The 18,317-nt window shown below is 47.2% G+C and overlaps 2 protein-coding genes across 6 annotated transcripts in view; both read right to left on the minus strand.

The window, feature by feature from the left end:
• Nucleotides 1-3,831, minus strand: part of myo1eb (myosin IEb) — a 27,515-nt gene extending 23,684 nt beyond the window's left edge. For both annotated transcript variants that reach the window (XM_026373073.1, XM_026373074.1), the window contains exon 1: nt 3,584-3,831. In XM_026373073.1, coding sequence (XP_026228858.1) covers nt 3,584-3,586 — 3 coding nt within the window. In that variant the 5' untranslated portion in view covers nt 3,587-3,831. The remainder of the gene's footprint in view (nt 1-3,583) is intronic.
• A 1,772-nt stretch (nt 3,832-5,603) lies between these two features.
• On the minus strand, nt 5,604-18,274 carry pi4kb (phosphatidylinositol 4-kinase, catalytic, beta). Of its 4 annotated transcripts, XM_026373076.1 has the most exons (14): nt 18,056-18,273; nt 16,504-16,598; nt 15,751-16,415; nt 15,156-15,521; nt 14,643-14,687; nt 13,297-13,524; nt 12,769-12,996; nt 11,715-11,824; nt 11,438-11,542; nt 10,406-10,529; nt 10,048-10,313; nt 9,804-9,936; nt 9,509-9,629; nt 5,604-6,155 (listed from the first exon to the last, which is right to left on the minus strand). In XM_026373076.1, exons 3-14 carry the CDS (start codon nt 16,390-16,392, stop codon nt 5,974-5,976), a joined length of 2,550 nt encoding a protein of 849 aa, XP_026228861.1. In that variant the 5' UTR covers nt 16,393-16,415; nt 16,504-16,598; nt 18,056-18,273; the 3' UTR covers nt 5,604-5,973. The 4 variants fall into 4 exon arrangements, with proteins under 4 accessions (XP_026228861.1, XP_026228862.1, XP_026228860.1 ...); XM_026373077.1 differs by lacking the exon at nt 16,504-16,598 and having other exon boundaries at nt 12,769-12,972; nt 18,056-18,274; XM_026373075.1 differs by lacking the exon at nt 16,504-16,598 and having other exon boundaries at nt 18,056-18,269.
• Nucleotides 18,275-18,317: the final 43 nt, after the last annotated feature.

Genomic DNA, 18,317 nt, shown 5'->3' on the forward strand with positions numbered 1-18,317 from the left:
TACTGTGTCTTACTGTGTTACTGTGTGTGTCTTACTGTGTTACTGTGTGTGTCTTACTGTGTTACTGTGTGTGTCTTACTGTGTTACTGTGTTACTCTGTGTCTTACTGTGTTACTGTGTTACGGTGTTTCTGTGTGTGTTACTGTGTGTGTTACTGTGTGTGTAACTGTGTGTGTTACTGTGTGTGTAACTGTGTTTCTGTGTCTTACTGTGTTACTGTGTGTGTCTTACTGTGTTACTGTGTGTGTCTTACTGGGTGTCTTACTGTGTTACTGTGTGTCTTACTGTGTTACTGTGTGTCTTACTGTGTTTCTCTGTGTGTTACTGTGTGTGTAACTGTGTTACTGTGTGTGTTACTGTGTTACTGGGTGTCTTACTGTGTTACTGTGTGTCTTACTGTGTGTGTGTCTTACTGTGTTACTGTGTGTCTTACTGTGTTACTGTGTGTCTTACTGTGTTACTGTGTGTGTCTTACTGTATTACTGTGTGTGTCTTACTGTGTTACTGTGTGTGTCTTACTGTGTTACTGTGTGTGTCTTACTGTGTTACTGTGTGTGTCTTACTGTGTTACTGTGTGTGTCTTACTGTGTTACTGTGTTACGGTGTTTCTGTGTGTGTTACTGTGTGTGTTACTGTGTGTGTAACTGTGTTTCTGTGTCTTACTGTGTTACTGTGTGTCTTACTGTGTTACTGTGTGTCTTACTGTGTTACTGTGTGTCTTACTGTGTTACTGTGTGTGTCTTACTGTGTTACTGTGTGTGTCTTACTGTGTTACTGTGTGTGTCTTACTGTGTTACTGTGTTACGGTGTTTCTGTGTGTGTTACTGCGTGTGTTACTGTGTGTGTAACTGTGTGTGTTACTGTGTGTGTAACTGTGTTTCTGTGTCTTACTGTGTTACTGTGTGTGTCTTACTGTGTTACTGTGTTACGGTGTTTCTGTGTGTGTTACTGCGTGTGTTACTGTGTGTGTAACTGTGTGTGTTACTGTGTGTGTAACTGTGTTTCTGTGTCTTACTGTGTTACTGTGTGTGTCTTACTGTGTTACTGTGTGTCTTACTGTGTTACTGTGTGTCTTACTGTGTTACTGTGTGTCTTACTGTTACTGTGTGTGTCTTACTGTGTTACTGTGTTACTGTGTGTGTTACTGTGTTACTGTGTGTGTTACTGTGTTACTGTGTGTGTTACTGTGTTACTGTGTGTTACTGTGTTACTGTGTGTGTTACTGTGTTACTGTATTACTGTGTGTGTTACTGTGTTACTGTGTGTCTTACTGTGTTACTGTGTGTGTTACTGTGTTACTGTGTGTCTTACTGTGTTACTGTGTGTCTTACTGTGTTACTGTGTGTCTTACTGTGTTACTGTGTGTCTTACTGTGTTACTGTGTGTCTTACTGTGTTACTGTGTGTCTTACTGTATTACTGTGTGTGTTACTGTGTTACTGTGTGTGTTACTGTGTTACTGTGTGTCTTACTGTGTTACTGTGTGTCTTACTGTGTTACTGTGTGTGTTACTGTGTGTGTTACTGTGTTACTGTGTGTGTCTTACTGTGTTACTGTGTGTGTTACTGTGTTACTGTGTTACTGTGTGTGTTACTGTGTTACTGTGTTACTGTGTGTGTTACTGTGTGTGTTACTGTGTTACTGTGTGTCTTACTGTGTTACTGTGTGTGTTACTGTGTTACTGTGTGTCTTACTGTGTTACTGTGTGTGTTACTGTGTTACTGTGTTACTGTGTGTGTTACTGTATTACTGTGTGTGTTACTGTGTTACTGTGTTACTGTGTGTGTTACTGTGTTACTGTGTGTGTCTTACTGTGTTACTGTGTTACTGTGTGTCTTACTGTGTTACTGTGTGTGTTACTGTGTTACTGTGTTACTGTGTGTGTTACTGTGTTACTGTGTGTGTTACTGTGTTACTGTGTTACTGTGTGTGTTACTGTGTGTGTTACTGTGTTACTGTGTGTCTTACTGTGTTACTGTGTGTCTTACTGTGTTACTGTGTGTCTTACTGTGTTACTGTGTGTCTTACTGTGTTACTGTGTGTCTTACTGTATTACTGTGTGTGTTACTGTGTTACTGTGTGTGTTACTGTGTTACTGTGTGTGTTACTGTGTTACTGTGTGTGTTACTGTGTTACTGTGTGTCTTACTGTGTTTACTGTGTGTCTTACTGTGTTACTGTATTACTGTGTGTGTTACTGTGTGTGTTATTGTGTTACTGTATTACTGTGTGTGTTACTGTGTTACTGTGTGTCTTACTGTGTTACTGTGTTACTGTGTGTGTCTTACTGTGTTACTGTGTGTCTTACTGTGTTACTGTGTGTGTTACTGTGTTACTGTGTGTCTTACTGTGTTACTGTGTGTCTTACTGTGTTACTGTATTACTGTGTGTGTTACTGTGTGTGTTATTGTGTTACTGTATTACTGTGTGTGTTACTGTGTTACTGTGTGTGTTACTGTGTTACTGTGTGTCTTACTGTGTTACTGTGTGTGTGTGTGTGTGTGTTTCTGCGTGTTACTGTGTTACTGTGTGTGTGTTTTACTGTGTTACTGTGTGTGTGTGTGTGTGTGTTTTACTGTGTTACTGTGTGTGTCTCCCTCCTGAATTCCCAGCATTCCTCTGTCCTGTGTTGAGACCACATATTCGCCTCAACATGTTGAGCTGCAGGACGCTGCCTGCTTCAGGGTGTGTGTGTGTGTGTGTGTATACTTCCTTGTTTGGACTGATTTTGTCCATCTACTATTCTTGTGAGGACATAGGGAGTTTTTAGGTGGGATGAGGATCTATGGAATGGACTGTGTCAACATGTGTGTGCAGCTGTGTTCATACCAGGGTTACCTGTGGATCAAAAGATGGCACAAAATATTCCTACCACCACTACTACCACTACCACTACCACTACTACTACTACTACTACTACTACTACTACCACTACTACTACTACTACTACTACTACTACTACTACTACTAAAACTACTACAACTACTACTACTACTACTACTACTAATAATAATAATAATAATGATAGTAGCAGCATGATGACAACAACCTAAACTAACATCAGCGTCTGTGACACTGCCCCCCACCCCCCCCCCCCCCTCCAACCCCCCACACCCCACACACAAACACACACACACACACACACACACACACACACACACACTGTACAGTAGCCACCTGTGAAACTGGACTCTGATGTTTCTATCTGAGACCCGCTGAGGGACCCGGGGCCACAGATTGAACATCTGCTTCCATGGTAACAGATGGTAACAGTATTTTTTTAATTAATATTTCTTTTCTTTTTATTTAAACTAGTTAAAAATGAATCGATTCTTTATTTCACTAAACTTTTAATTTTTACTTTGGATTATTTTATTTTTCAGATATTTCATTTAATTTTCTTTTGAAAGTCAATCTCTGTGATCAGGAAGTTTTTATTTCAAACAAACACTGATCTGATCACAGACCTGTTCCTGTAAAACTGGACCAGGACCTGGACCAGGACCAAGACCTGGACCAGGACCAGGACCAGGAGATATTTCCCCTTGTTTTCAGGTTTAATGAAAACGCACTAAAGGAACTCACCATGTCTGCTCCTCCTGCTACCACTTCCTGCTTCAGGTAAAACTTGAGAATTCTTCAGTCTCAGGTAGATCCAGGTGAACTCGGACTGAGTCAGGATCAGGTCGGTCCGGATCAGATCGGTTCAGTTCGGTGGACTTACGCTGATTGAGTAGATCCCGACATGTTTGTCTCACTTTAACTTCTCCCTGTTTTTCGTCCTTCTGTCTTCAGTCTCTCAACTCTCTGCAGGTGTGGGCAGGTGAAGCCCCGCCTCCTCCTTGTCCCAGGGAACTCTGGGTAATGTGGTTCTAAAGATGTGTCGGCGGAGGGCTGCTGCCCCCTGCTGTCAGAGCGCAGGATCACAGCAAACTTTACTGCTGAGGATTTCTTCTGTTAAAAAGTGAAAAAATAAAAATAAAAGTCTACTCTCTGATTTTATGTTCCATTGTTTTGTTTTTTAATTTAATTTCCTGATTGAACTAAACTGGAGTTCACCTCCACAGTCAGGAACCAGGAGACCATCGCTACATACCCCTGTTCCACCTGATCCACCTGCTGCTGTCTGGACAGGGGAACAGTTCATCACTCAGTGCAGCTACTTATGATGCTCACAGGCTTTAAAACATATAAAACACCTGCTGCGTTTCTGTCTCTCTGTATCATCCTGGATGTTATCATTGTGTAAAACGCCGTTAACGGAGCCACTGTCTCATCATCTGTGACACCTGCACAACCTCTGACTTTCAGTTTCAATTCAATTCAATTCAGTTTTATTTGTTTAGCGCCACATCACAACAGAAGTCATCTGAAGGCACTTGACAGTGTTTAAGGTTACAGACCTTACACAATACACTGCTATAATAACAAAGAGAACACATCATCATTCCACTGTGAGTCCAAGTCCATCCCATTTCTGGGATATCTACATGTCCAGTTAGGAAGCAACACCAGCATCATCCAGGATGGCACATCAAAGTGCACAGTGTCAAGAGCATGGAGGAGATACCAGGAAACAGGCCTGTACACCAGAAGACGTGGAGGGGGCCCCACGGGGACAACAACCCAGCAGCAGGACAGCTATCTGCTCCTTTTAGGTACCAGCATGAGAACCTCAGACCCAGTGTAAGACCATATGCTGGTGCAGTGTGCCCTGGGTTCCTTCTGATGCATGACAATGCTAGGCCTCATGTGGCTCCTGCATGATGAAGGCATTGATGCTATGGACTGACCCGCCCCTTCCCCAGATCTGAACGCAATCGAGCACCTCTGGGACATCATGTCTCATTCCATCCAGGACGCCATGTCGTACCAGACTGTCCAGGAGTTGACTGATGCCCTGATTCAGGTCTGGGAGGAGATCCCTCAGGAGAACATCTGTCATCTCACCAGCAGTGTCATCTCAAGCCAGTGATCTGACTTTTTCCTTTTTGAGTATGATTCTGAATCCCGACCTCCCTGCGATAATGATTTTCATTTCCATGTATTGCTCTTATGTTATTTTGTTCTCAACACATTCCACTGTGTAATGAATAAAGATTTTCAACTGGAATATTTCATTCATTGAGATCTACGATGTGTTCCCTTTATTTCTTCAGTAGAACTGTTTACAGAACGATATAGAAAACCCAACAACCCCACTGAGCAGCACCAGGACAGTGGAGAGGAAAAACTCCAGCAGAACCAGGCTCAGGGTGGGCGGCCGTCTGCCTCAACTGGTTAAGTGGAGTGGAGAGTTCTTTGACGACTTCGCAGTGAGTATATAATCTCTACTCGTTACACACGCGGTGTTTTTGACTCACCTCCACCTTCTCCATCTTCCCACATTTCCTCTCTGCAGTTGCCTAATAAAAAAGACTAAATCCTAAACACACACCACCAGTGTCACCGTCTGATGCAGGTGAGCTACCCATTGATAGTTTTCTCACTTCTCATCCATGTAAGGTTCCTTCAGTGAGGTTCTCTGTTCCGCTTTAAGTAAAATCAGCTCAGTGAGTCTTTAATGCTGCATCAAACACTTTTCACTGTTCAAGTGTAAAACTGCTGTCTGAACACTTTAACTTTATTCTTTTCAAGTGTGAAAGTAAAACCACAAGATGAAGAAGAAACCAGGTCCACACTGGTTGGTTTTAATGGGTCAGAATCCAAACAGGTTCTACACTAGGTTAAAGGGCTAAAACATGAAAAACAGCGGAATGGTCCTTTATAGAGACAGAGTGGTTCTCCTCCTCTTGCTCCTGAGTCCAGTCCAGTCCAGTCCAGTTCCTGTTTCCACCTGTAAAACTGTCCACATCTAAAAGTGCTGCTCTGTGATTGGCTGAGAGTCCGGCAGAGCAGCCACACGAGGAAAAAACAAACAAACAGAAAAGAAACTCTGACAGAGCAGGGTCGCGGCCTCCGAAGTCCACTTCAGGTCACATGATGCCGTTGGTGAGGTACTGGAAGCCGTCGTACAGTTTGGTGGTCAGAGACCTCATGGACCCGTCCACCAGCTGATCGACCAGCAGCTGCAGCTGCTCCTCCGTCAGACTCATGTGGAAACGCTCCTTCAGAGCTCGCATGGTGCTGGAGCCATGGAAACAGGGCAGCTGGGAGCCTGGGGGGGGGGTCAGATGGAGAGAGAAGGAGTCAGAGGGAGAGAGAAGGAGTCAGAGGGAGAGAGAAGGAGTCAGAGGGAGAGAGAAGGAGTCAGAGGGAGAGAGAAGGAGTCAGAGGGAGAGGAGGGGAGGGGTCAGAGGGAGAGAGAAGGAGTCAGAGGGAGAGAGAAGGAGTCAGAGGGAGAGAGAAGGAGTCAGAGGGAGAGAGAAGGAGTCAGAGGGAGAGAGAAGGAGTCAGAGGGAGAGAGAAGGAGTCAGAGGGAGAGAGAAGGAGTCAGAGGGAGAGGAGGGGAGGGGTCAGAGGGAGAGAGAAGGAGTCAGAGGGAGAGAGAAGGAGTCAGAGGGAGAGAGAAGGAGTCAGAGGAAGAGAGAAGGAGTCAGAGGGAGAGAGAAGGAGTCAGAGGGAGAGGAGGGGAGGGGTCAGAGGGAGAGAGAAGGAGTCAGAGGGAGAAAGAAGGAGTCAGAGGGAGAGAGAAGGAGTCAGAGGGAGAGAGAAGGAGTCAGAGGGAGAGAGAAGGAGTCAGAGGAAAAGAGAAGGAGTCAGAGGGAGAGGAGGGGAGGGGTCAGAGGGAGAGAGAAGGAGTCAGAGGGAGAGAGAAGGAGTCAGAGGGAGAGGAGGGGAGGGGTCAGAGGGAGAGAGAAGGAGTCAGAGGGAGAGAGAAGGAGTCAGAGGGAGAGGAGGGGAGGGGTCAGAGGGAGAGAGAAGGAGTCAGAGGGAGAGAGAAGGAGTCAGAGGGAGAGAGAAGGAGTCAGAGGGAGAGAGAAGGAGTCAGAGGGAGAGAGAAGGAGTCAGAGGGAGGGGGGGGTCAGAGGGAGAGAGAAGGAGTCAGAGGGAGAGGAGGGGAGGGGTCAGAGGGAGAGAGAAGGAGTCAGAGGGAGAGGAGGGGAGGGGTCAGAGGGAGAGAGAAGGAGTCAGAGGGAGAGAGAAGGAGTCAGAGGGAGAGAGAAGGAGTCAGAGGGAGAGAGAAGGAGTCAGAGGGAGAGAGAAGGAGTCAGAGGGAGAGGAGGGGAGGGGTCAGAGGGAGAGAGAAGGAGTCAGAGGGAGAGGAGGGGAGGGGTCAGAGGGAGAGAGAAGGAGTCAGAGGGAGAGGAGGGGAGGGGTCAGAGGGAGAGAGAAGGAGTCAGAGGGAGAGAGAAGGAGTCAGAGGGAGAGAGAAGGAGTCAGAGGGAGAGAGAAGGAGTCAGAGGGAGGGGGGGTCAGATGGAGAGAGAAGGAGTCAGAGGGAGAGAGAAGGAGTCAGAGGGAGGGGGGGTCAGATGGAGAGAGAAGGAGTCAGAGGGAGGGGGGGTCAGATGGAGAGAGAAGGAGTCAGAGGGAGGGGGGGTCAGATGGAGAGAGAAGGAGTCAGAGGGAGAGAGAAGGAGTCAGAGGGAGAGAGAAGGAGTCAGAGGGAGAGAGAAGGAGTCAGAGGGAGAGAGAAGGAGTCAGAGGGAGGGGGGGTCAGATGGAGAGAGAAGGAGTCAGAGGGAGGGGGGGTCAGATGGAGAGAGAAGGAGTCAGAGGGAGAGAGAAGGAGTCAGAGGGAGAGAGAAGGAGTCAGAGGGAGAGGGGCGGGGCAGAGGGAGAGAGAAGGAGTCAGAGGGAGAGAGAAGGAGTCAGAGGGAGGGGGGGGTCAGAGGGAGAGAGAAGGAGTCAGAGGGAGAGAGAAGGAGTCAGAGGGAGAGGGGGGGGGCAGAGGGAGAGAGAAGGAGTCAGAGGGAGAGGGGGGGGTCAGAGGGAGAGAGAAGGAGTCAGAGGGAGAGGGGGGGAGGGGTCAGAGGGAGAGGAGGGGAGGGGTCAGAGGGAGAGAGAAGGAGTCAGAGGGAGAGAGAAGGAGTCAGAGGGAGAGAGAAGGAGTCAGAGGGAGGGGGGGTCAGATGGAGAGAGAAGGAGTCAGAGGGAGAGAGAAGGAGTCAGAGGGAGGGGGGGGTCAGATGGAGAGAGAAGGAGTCAGATGGAGAGAGAAGGAGTCAGAGGGAGAGAGAAGGAGTCAGAGGGAGGGGGGTCAGATGGAGAGAGAAGGAGTCAGAGGGAGGGGGGGTCAGATGGAGAGAGAAGGAGTCAGAGGGAGAGAGAAGGAGTCAGAGGGAGAGAGAAGGAGTCAGAGGGAGGGGGGGGGGTCAGAGGGAGAGAGAAGGAGTCAGAGGGAGAGAGAAGGAGTCAGAGGGAGGGGGGGTCAGATGGAGAGAGAAGGAGTCAGAGGGAGGGGGGGTCAGATGGAGAGAGGGGGGGTCAGAGGGAGAGGGGGGGTCAGAGGGAGAGAGAAGGAGTCAGAGGGAGAGGGGGGGTCAGATGGAGAGAGAAGGAGTCAGAGGGAGGGGGGGGGTCAGATGGAGAGAGAAGGAGTCAGAGGGAGGGGGGGGGGGTCAGATGGAGAGAGAAGGAGTCAGAGGGAGAGGGGGGGGTCAGAGGGAGAGAGGGGGGGTCAGAGGGAGAGGGGGGGTCAGAGGGAGGGGGGGTCAGATGGAGAGAGAAGGAGTCAGAGGGAGAGGGGGGGGTCAGAGGGAGAGAGAAGGAGTCAGAGGGAGAGGGGGGGGTCAGAGGGAGGGGGGGGATGAGATATTAACTATGATGAGTTGTCTCTCTCTCCCTCTCTGTCTCTCTGTCTCTCTCTCCGTCTGCCTGTCTCTCTCTCCGTCTGCCTCTCTCTCCGTCTGCCTGTCTCTCTCTCCGTCTGCCTGTGTCTCTCTCTCCGTCTGCCTGCCTGTCTCTCCGTCTGCCTGTCTCTCTCTCCGTCTGCCTGTCTCTCTCTCCGTCTCCCTGTCTCTCTCTCCGTCTCCCTGTCTCTCTCTCCGTCTGCCTGTCTCTCTCTCCGTCTCCCTGTCTCTCTCTCCGTCTGCCTGTCTCTCTCCGTCTGCCTGTCTCTCTCTCCGTCTCCCTGTCTCTCTCTCCGTCTGCCTGTCTCTCTCCGTCTGCCTGTCTCTCTCTCCGTCTGCCTCTCTCTCCGTCTGCCTGTCTCTCTCTCCGTCTGCCTCTCTCTCCGTCTGCCTGTCTCTCTCTCCGTCTGCCTGTGTCTCTCTCTCCGTCTGCCTGTGTCTCTCTCTCCGTCTGCCTGCCTGTCTCTCCGTCTGCCTGTCTCTCTCTCCGTCTGCCTGTCTCTCTCTCCGTCTGCCTGTCTCTCTCTCCGTCTCCCTGTCTCTCTCTCCGTCTCCCTGTCTCTCTCTCCGTCTGCCTGTCTCTCTCTCCGTCTCCCTGTCTCTCTCTCCGTCTGCCTGTCTCTCTCCGTCTGCCTGTCTCTCTCTCCGTCTCCCTGTCTCTCTCTCCGTCTGCCTGTCTCTCTCCGTCTGCCTGTCTCTCTCTCCGTCTGCCTGTCTCTCTCCGTCTGCCTGTCTCTCTCTCCGTCTGCCTGTCTCTCTGTCTCTGTGTGTTTACCTTGCTGCATGATCTCCACTATCTGCAGGACCCGGTCCATGTGTTTCCTGGCTGCGATCAGACCCTGAAGCATCAGCATCTTATAGTAGTTGAACATGTCTCCGTCTGGGCCGCCCATCACCTGACGCACACACACACACACACACACACACACACACACACACACAAAAAGAGGAACCATTAGAACTTCCTGCTTCAGATTCTCTAATCACAACAGAACCCTCCACAGTTACCACAACAATCACCTAAAATACTCTGGAACCTTCAACACTAAGCGCTCAGCAGATAAACTCACATCTACAAACTCGCTGGTGAGTTTGAATGCGGAGGTTTCGAAGCCGAGGTTCTTGGGTGAGCTGGAGAGGATGAAACCAAAGTCGATGTGGATGATGTGACCGTCGGCGTCCAACAGGATGTTCCCATTGTGCCTGATGGAACAGAGAACCAGACTTCAGGTCACAATTACTGGACTAACGATGACTGTGACAGTTTCTGAAGATTTGAAATCCAGCTTTGAGGGACAGGTGTCCACACCTCACCTGTCTTTGACCTGCAGCAGGTAGCAGATGAGGCTGTAACCAGCGCAGCTCTGAACAAAGTTCCTCTGAGCGGAGAGGAAGGCCTCGGTGGTGGGAGCACCGTGTTCCTGCAGGAAGTAGTCGAGCAGAGACAGCTGGCTCTGCTTCTTCACCTGGTGGAGCGACACAGCGTTAACCACAGGCTCGATCATCCCGCTGTCCGACGACAGCACCAGGATCTTGTAAGGCTTTATCCAGAGGGGGACGCGCTCCTGCTCCCAGATAGACTGCAGGAGTAAAGCAAAGCACAGGTGGTTCACCGAGTTTCACTGGCCACTTGTTACAATGTCATGTGATGTCTGTGATGTCACAGCGTTACCTTAAGCTGCTGCAGCACTTGGAAGGCGAGCAGCTCCTGCCTCAGGTCGTCTCCACATTTAACAATAACAGACAGCAGCCTCCAGTTTGGAAGGTGGCCGTAAGGAGATCCCTCTCTGATCCTCCTGCAGGGGGAGACAGAGACGTCCTATAAACACACACTGAGGTACGATAAACACATTAATGTGAGATAAACACACTGATGTACGATAAACGCACGTTATCGTGAGAAACACACACTAAGGTACAAATACACACGTTAACGTAAGATAAACACACACTGATGTACGATAAAAACACACAGATGTACGATAAACACACACTGATGTACGAGAAACACACACTGATGTACGAGAAACACACACTGATGTACAATAAACACAAACTGATGTACAATAAACACACGCTGATGTACAATAAACACACACTGATGTACAATAAACACACACTGATGTACGAGAAACACGCGTTAACGTGAGATAAACACGCTGTTGTACGATAAACACACACTGATGTACGATAAACACACGCTAATGTACGAGAAACACACACTGATGTACGAGAAACACACACTGATGTACGAGAAACACACACTGATGTACGAGAAACACACACTGATGTACGAGAAACACACACTGATGTACGAGAAACACGCGTTAACGTGAGATAAACACGCTGTTGTACGATAAACACACACTGATGTACGATAAACACACGCTAATGTACGATAAAACACGTTAACGTGAGATAAACACGCTGATGTACGATAAACACACACTGATGTACGATAAACACGCTGATGTACAATAAACACACACTGATGTACGAGAAACACACACTGATGTACAATAAACACACACTGATGTACGAGAAATGCGCGTTAACATGAGATAAACACGCTGATGTACGATAAACACACACTGATGTACGATAAACACACACTGATGTACGATAAAAACAACTACTTTTGTCCGCTGTTCTGTGGATTTTTATCAAAGAAACTCAGATTTTCCACGAAGGCAGCATCACATACCGGACCTTCTCCTCCCAGGGCTCCTTCAGAGCCACAGCCGACGGGTCCTCAGGGTCCCGTTTAAAAGTGGTGGGGGCCTGAGCGAGCTGCTCCGACAGTCGACGCCTGACAGATGAAGATATCACACATCACACAGTCATGTCATAATGTAGCCTGGTCTTTATCACGATGGTTCTGTATGAATTCTCCTGCAGGAAGAAAATATCTCCAAGAACCTGCTGGGTTTTACTGTGTACCACACTATGTGTACACGTACTGTATGCGGTACTGTACAAACCTGATGTCTCCAGCGGCGATGAACACGGGCTCCTTACTCTCCAGGCTGGTTATGCTGTCCACTGAGAACTGACTGATGTTGTCACAGCTGTTGGTGTGGACTTCTGGGAGCTGCAGGACAGATGTGGAGACATTCAGTGTCTTAGAATTATTAGATAGAATTATAATATTTACATAACATTTTAATCAAACAAAGGTTTATGTAGTTTTTACTGCTAAAATGTCTTCATTATATTTTACATGTCTGTGTTTCTGTCGGCCAACAAAGCGTCAGCGTCTGTACTGTAGTGTGGTGTGGTAACACATAGTCCATGTATTTTTCTTACTAAGTAAAAATCTAATATAATCACCAAGGGTTCAGTTTAGCATCACTTTTACTGAATGAAAATGTGGAGGTCTGGGTTTATGGACTTGTAAGATTTTAGTTTGTGATGTAAAAACCCTAAATTAATTTTGCATTATTAACAATAACAAATGCAGGAATGGATTAAATTCAGATGACATCACTTCCTGTCTGAGACCGAGGACATGAGGGGGGTTCAGTGGTTAAAAACCCCAAGTAACCCTAACCACAAGTTGACCCCGGTGAGTCAGATCAGCTGCATAGCTGCTCTGCCGTCTGTGTGTGCTTGTGTTTGCGAATTGGTGAAAGAGATGCAGTATAAAAGCGCTTTGAGTACCAGTTGGGTAGAAAAGCGCTATATAAGTGCAGACCATTTACCTGTTGACTGCTGCAAGCTGCTTCGCACATTATTACATATGCAACTACGTAAAATCTAAAACGTTAACGTGAGAAACACACACTAAGGTACGATACACAAATCTAAAAAAAAATAAAAAAAATCTACAGATCTACTAAAAAAAAGGAAAAATCAGCATGTAATTGCAACTGAAAAGACCGCCCTAGGTAAAGAGCATCCTGGGTAATCAACTTTCTAGGCATGCTTCAGGCTCATGGTCTGAGCGGTACCAGAGTGAAATTGGATCGGTCCAAAATCCGACCGCTCCGTTTCCCTCACGATCTCTGGTCAGAGAACTCCCAGGGCTCCTCTCACCTCCACCTGCAGATCTCCAATGTCGTCCACAGACCAGGCCTCATCATCGTTGTCGTAGTTTGGGACTACGGAGAAGCTGCCGGCTCTCTGCTCTGCCGTTATGCCGCAGTCTGGCAGGTTCTCCACAGAGCGCGTGCTCCTGATCCGGTTCTCTGGGATCCGGATCGGAACGCTGGACGTCTCAAAGTTGTCACACTCTAGAACCTCCACATAGATGAGATAAGGAGCCTGAGGAAAGGGTAATTCTACTTTAATTTTGTTGATTGACGAGGCAGTTAGCTGTGAGCTATACGTTTTAGCCTGTGTTGATATTTGATCACATTATAACCGAGCATCTAAGTTCTCAGTGATAAACTCCTGTGGATCATGGATGTCCAGACAACTGTCACTGTTTTACTGTGATACTAAGGAAAATTGATTGATTGGATTTCTCACACTGAACCCATTCATAGTGTCAGTGCTGTCGTACAGAGGAGATTGTGAACAGAAAAGTTCAACAAAACAAACAGGTTTGTGTGGAGAAGTCACCTTGTCTTTGGAGTTTAACACTACAGCCTGTGTGTGCGGCACTCGGACCACGTGGTGGTCAAAGGCGGCGGTGGGCAGCCAGACCCGAGATGGCAGTTTGTGGTTGAGCAACGACAGCTCTGAGATCAGCCGCGAGGTTTTCTGCTCTTTGGTGGGCAGCGTGGCCAGACGCTTCCCGATCCCCATCAGAGACTTGATGAACTCCCGCTGAGGAGCTAGACGCACTGGCTGAAGAACAGACAAAGAGACGATATCAAATCTCTGCCTTGACCTCAAAGAGACAGAAAAAAGTGAAGGTTTGTGTGTCAGGTCTGTGCTGAGAAACATTTTAAATAGTTTTAGTGTGCACTCAGTGTTCGTGGTCCTGATTCAGGGCCAAGATCGCTGTAGAATTTATTATTTTCATTGGTTTCACTCCACATTTCACGCTGTTTCTCTCACTGTCAGCTTTTACCTGGGAGACACCTGGGTTTTTTAATGTGAACGTTTTATGTCTCAAACCTGACACACACACCAAGTCAGAGGAAGCGTGACGACAGGATCATTGCTGCATGATCAGCTTGCATCAACATCGTCAATATCTCTTCTCCAGAGCACCAAACTTTATGTATCATAAGTATTTTATACACACTCGTGTAATTGCAGAGTGTATTCATTTTGTATTTGTATTAATGCTGACGATGCAGTTATATACTGTGCTACAGACTCTTTCCTAGTTCTTTTTCTGTTTATTAACCTAAGCTTGTGCTGGTGTATTACTCATTTTAATGTAGTCTGACACAAGATATGGGGAAAAGAGTAAAATACGGTGAAATAAAGGCTAAAACATTATCACAGGAAAACACATCACAGGTTCCAGTTATTATTTGTCATTATTTTCTAAAGAACGTTTCTCATCTGTGTCCAGCATTATGTCTGAACATTTATGTTTCACTACCAATGATGTTTTAGAAAAGGGCGATTGTAGATGAATGTAGAGTATTTATGGCACCATGTAGATCATGGAAGTGTATAAAATGAAACCAGAAGCAAACTAAGGATCTGACCCTAAGAAATAGTCGACAGTGAATAAAGTTTGGTAAATGTGGAGAACAGTGTTTGGACTGGAAATACACTGACCTGAACATATCTTCACAAAAGAAAGAAATGATCACCCACAACAACATCTGATTGGATCCAACAGAAAAACAGAACCACTGTGAGCGAGGCCACAGACGGACTGAATGTCTGGGAAGAAGAATGTCTGGGACTTCACCCCACACTTAACAAGAACCAGAAACCAAAGCATCCAGCACGGCTTAATTTACCATAATGCACCCTAGACAACAGGAAGCTGGTGAACTTACAGGACCAGTCTCAAACTCCAGACTGTCCGAGCTGGAGCTGCTGTCCTGGAGGTTAGAGGTCAGAGGTTAGGGATCATAGAGTTAGATTCAAGATCAGTGTGCTCCCGCAGCTCTGTTAACTTTAACTTAAATATATGGTTCTGGTCCCTCTGGACCTGCAGGAAGGATGTGTTTTTTTCTTTTATGGATTTCAGCACCTGCTCTAACAGCTTCTTGAGACATTACATGAAACAACTCCTGCTTTATGTGTCCTCTGGATGTAAATGTCACCTGCCTTAATCTACAAGAGCCTGAGACCGTTCACACTGTGAGGTCACTGGCTCTGTGCTCTGGCTGTATGTGCAGTTAATTTCTTATTGCTTTCCCTCAGGACATTTATGCACAAATGGAAAATGTGCATCAAGTGAAGACTTGTGTCATTTGATTTTCCCTCACTTTTTAAATAAACTCAGATAAAACAATCCTTTAATAATAACCTGAGCCCAGTTTAACATTGAGGCTCTGCTGTGTTACCTCGTCCTGACTGCTCTCCACCTTCGGGTTACTGGCTGTTCTCTTCAGATTGCTGCTCAAACTGATGCTGACTGTAGCGTCTGATTTGGAGCGTTGGTGTGTTCGTTTGGATGGAGACAAGCCGTGGTCTCCTCCCAGAGGCCCGGGGCCAGAGGTGGAGGATGTTACGGGACAAAAAGGTGTCAGCGTCAAAGGGTCTCTGCGAGCTCGAGGGCCTGCAGGTTTCAGTTCATCAGACAGGATTAGTTTTCTGAGTTTTGTTCCTCGAGAGTGACGCTGGGTGGAGATGTGCATGTCAGAGGAGTAAGCTCCCAGCAGCCAGGCACACTGCAGACTGAAGGAGATGCTCTGTCTGCAGCGGTGCACCTGCAGACAACACACATGGTTAAACAACAGCTTACACTCCAACATTAGCCAGGCAGATTATACTAGTATTTTTATTATGTTTTATTTCTTTCAGTTCCTGATTGGTCCAGTTTTCCTGAGTGAAATAAAGATTATCTCACCTAAAAAAACAATGTTTAAGGATAAGCAACAACACACCCAAACGTTGTAAATGAACAAATACTCCATACTGAGTTAGTCTCCTACCCACCACATATGGCTTGATGGCATCCCCGACGTCCTCATCCATGTGAATGTACATGTTGAGCAGCTGGGGTAGGTAGAAATCCACCTCTTCGTGGGGGAAGCTGAACAGCCGGTTCCCAATGTACGCCTGGACGCCTGGCTCCTTCGAGTTGTGCAGGTAAGAGATTGCCATGGAAACGTCAAACAGCTTGGACTCGAACAGGCGGAGCAGCCATGACTGTTTAGAGGGATTGTGTCTCTGCCGCCGACGGGCGCTTTTCACCGAGCAGGGAGCTGAGCCCTCGGGATCGTCCTCCTCCTCCCGGATCTTCGGCTGTTTCATAGCGGATGCCAGAGCAGAGGGGGTCTCAGACTCTGGCCCCGGACCGTTCTGCAGGTGGGTGTCATCACCCTCCACCTGCTGCAGCTTCACCTTCTGCAGCACCTCCTGACACGCCCTCTGGGCCACTTCGGCGTTGATCACCAGACTCAGCTCCCCTACACCCTCACAGATCACACCCAAGGGAGGGGTGACAGCCTGGGGGGCGCCACAGGACGAGGATGGGGTGGAGGGAAGGGACAGGGAGGGGGAGGAGGACATGGAGACAGAGGGGCTATTCTGATCAGAGGGTGTGGGGGAAGGTTCCGGCTCCGTGTCCTCCATCATTGTCGCTGGGAGGCACCACCGTCCTACAGAAACAGATGAGCGGTGAGATGTCAGATAGGTGAGGGTGGGGGGGAGTTTACCTGCACTGAAGAAAACTTATTTCTCCACCACCTTGGATGGATTTGGAAGCTTGATCACAGATTTTAACTGTGTGGAGACAGAAGAGACTTTCTTTTATATAGGTCAGCCGGGGAGTTGACTGAGCGCTGTGAGAAAAAAAAAACACAACGACACGATGAAAATGACTTATTTATAGAAAAGCAGGAAAACAGCACATTGAGGAGGAAATATTCTGATTCTAGTTTGTAACTTCTTCACTGGTTTGGTTCAGTGTGTGACCATGGTCACACATGGGTTTGTTGTTATCTCAGACTGTCTGATCATGTTGATGAATGGGTCAGAGGCAATTGTGGAAGTTAGTTCATCAACCCCCACCAAAAGAAAATCCATCCACTGATAAAATGAGGCTGTAATCCTATTGAGCTGATTACAGAATCTTCTCAATCACCAGAGGGGGGCAATCTGGTCCAGATCACATGATACAGGAATGTAAAACAGCTGGCCTTCACTGGCTTCTTTATTATCAAATAATGATTATCAATCATGATCAAATTATAAAATGAGCATCTGTTTATTCAGATGAATAAACAGATGTTTGTTCTAAATTTCGTTTTAATCTTCTGTGCTGACATCTCTCCAGTGTGAATATTTCAATTCCATTAAAATGACTTCTGTCGTGTTTATGCTCTCTCATATGTTTGATCCGTTTCCTGTTCACAGTGATTCTGTCTAATCATCAGTCTCTAAAACACTCTGAGCTATTTTAGCCTAAACTTTAAAAAAGAGTCACATGTTTGCCTTGATGCGCTGTGGCTCTTTTGAGTCTCACTGTGATTGACTTTACATATCTTTGTTCTGGTTTTGCTGAACTTTGAGGTCACTCCGAATCTTACACTTCTTTGCGGATGTTTAGTGTCTTATTTTGATCGTGACAACCTCCTCACTATCAGTCAATAATCACATGATTCCCGTTACATGTCTCCGTGAACACTGTTGCTTTGATTCTGTAATTTGGTTTTATCTACTGCTTCTTCTCCACAGTACATACCGGCTGTGGTTCAGTTGTTTGAGTTCAGCTCGAAAGTGAAATATGTCACCAAATAAAATAAAGTCGCCTCTAATTCAAATGTCCACTCCTACAGTTTAAATCCTCCTTAGCCGCTGTACTGACAGTCATATGATATCAGCCTAGCCTAGCTTAGCACAAAGCTAACTCAGATTGGGGGACAGACAGAATAATCCAACTAACTACTTAACGATCCATAAACATCAGTCAGCAGTTATTCAGCAGCTAACCAGTAGGGCTGGTGTCGGTGCTAGCTCTGGTCAGTTAAAGTGTAGTTATACACAGACTGAAGTAGAGGTTTTAGGACTGTAAGTTAACACGCACTTACCGTTAACCAGCTAACTAAACATTAGCGTCGTGCTGTTAACCGTTAGCTCCCCATGCTAACACAAACACGGTTGTCGTTAGCATTAGCTGGCAGCTACCAGGCCAACTGTTGCTAACTCCGCTCCGCTTGTTTTTAAAGCTGCGTGCTAAACTAACGTTGGCTCCTTCACAGTCAACGTGCCATAGTGTTTCCAGGTGAGTCGTTCTTACCTGGCGACACTTTAATGGGGATGGAAAGGATGTTTTATTTCCACTTTGTCTCCTCCATTGATTCAATTTGATCGTCATTTCAGCAACAGCTAACAGACACCAGGGGGCGCTGTGTCTACGTCTTCTTCTTCTGCTGCTGCCGTTTCCTGTCTGACTGATGCTCTTTACCGCCACCTGCTGTTTCCAACCCGTGATGTCGCCGCGGTGTAAACAGACTTCCGAAGCTGCCCGAGAACCGACAGGTTTTTACGTTTCCTGCAGC

Source organism: Anabas testudineus, chromosome 16, assembly GCF_900324465.2.
Source record: "Anabas testudineus chromosome 16, fAnaTes1.2, whole genome shotgun sequence".
NCBI classification, from domain to species: domain Eukaryota; kingdom Metazoa; phylum Chordata; class Actinopteri; order Anabantiformes; family Anabantidae; genus Anabas; species Anabas testudineus.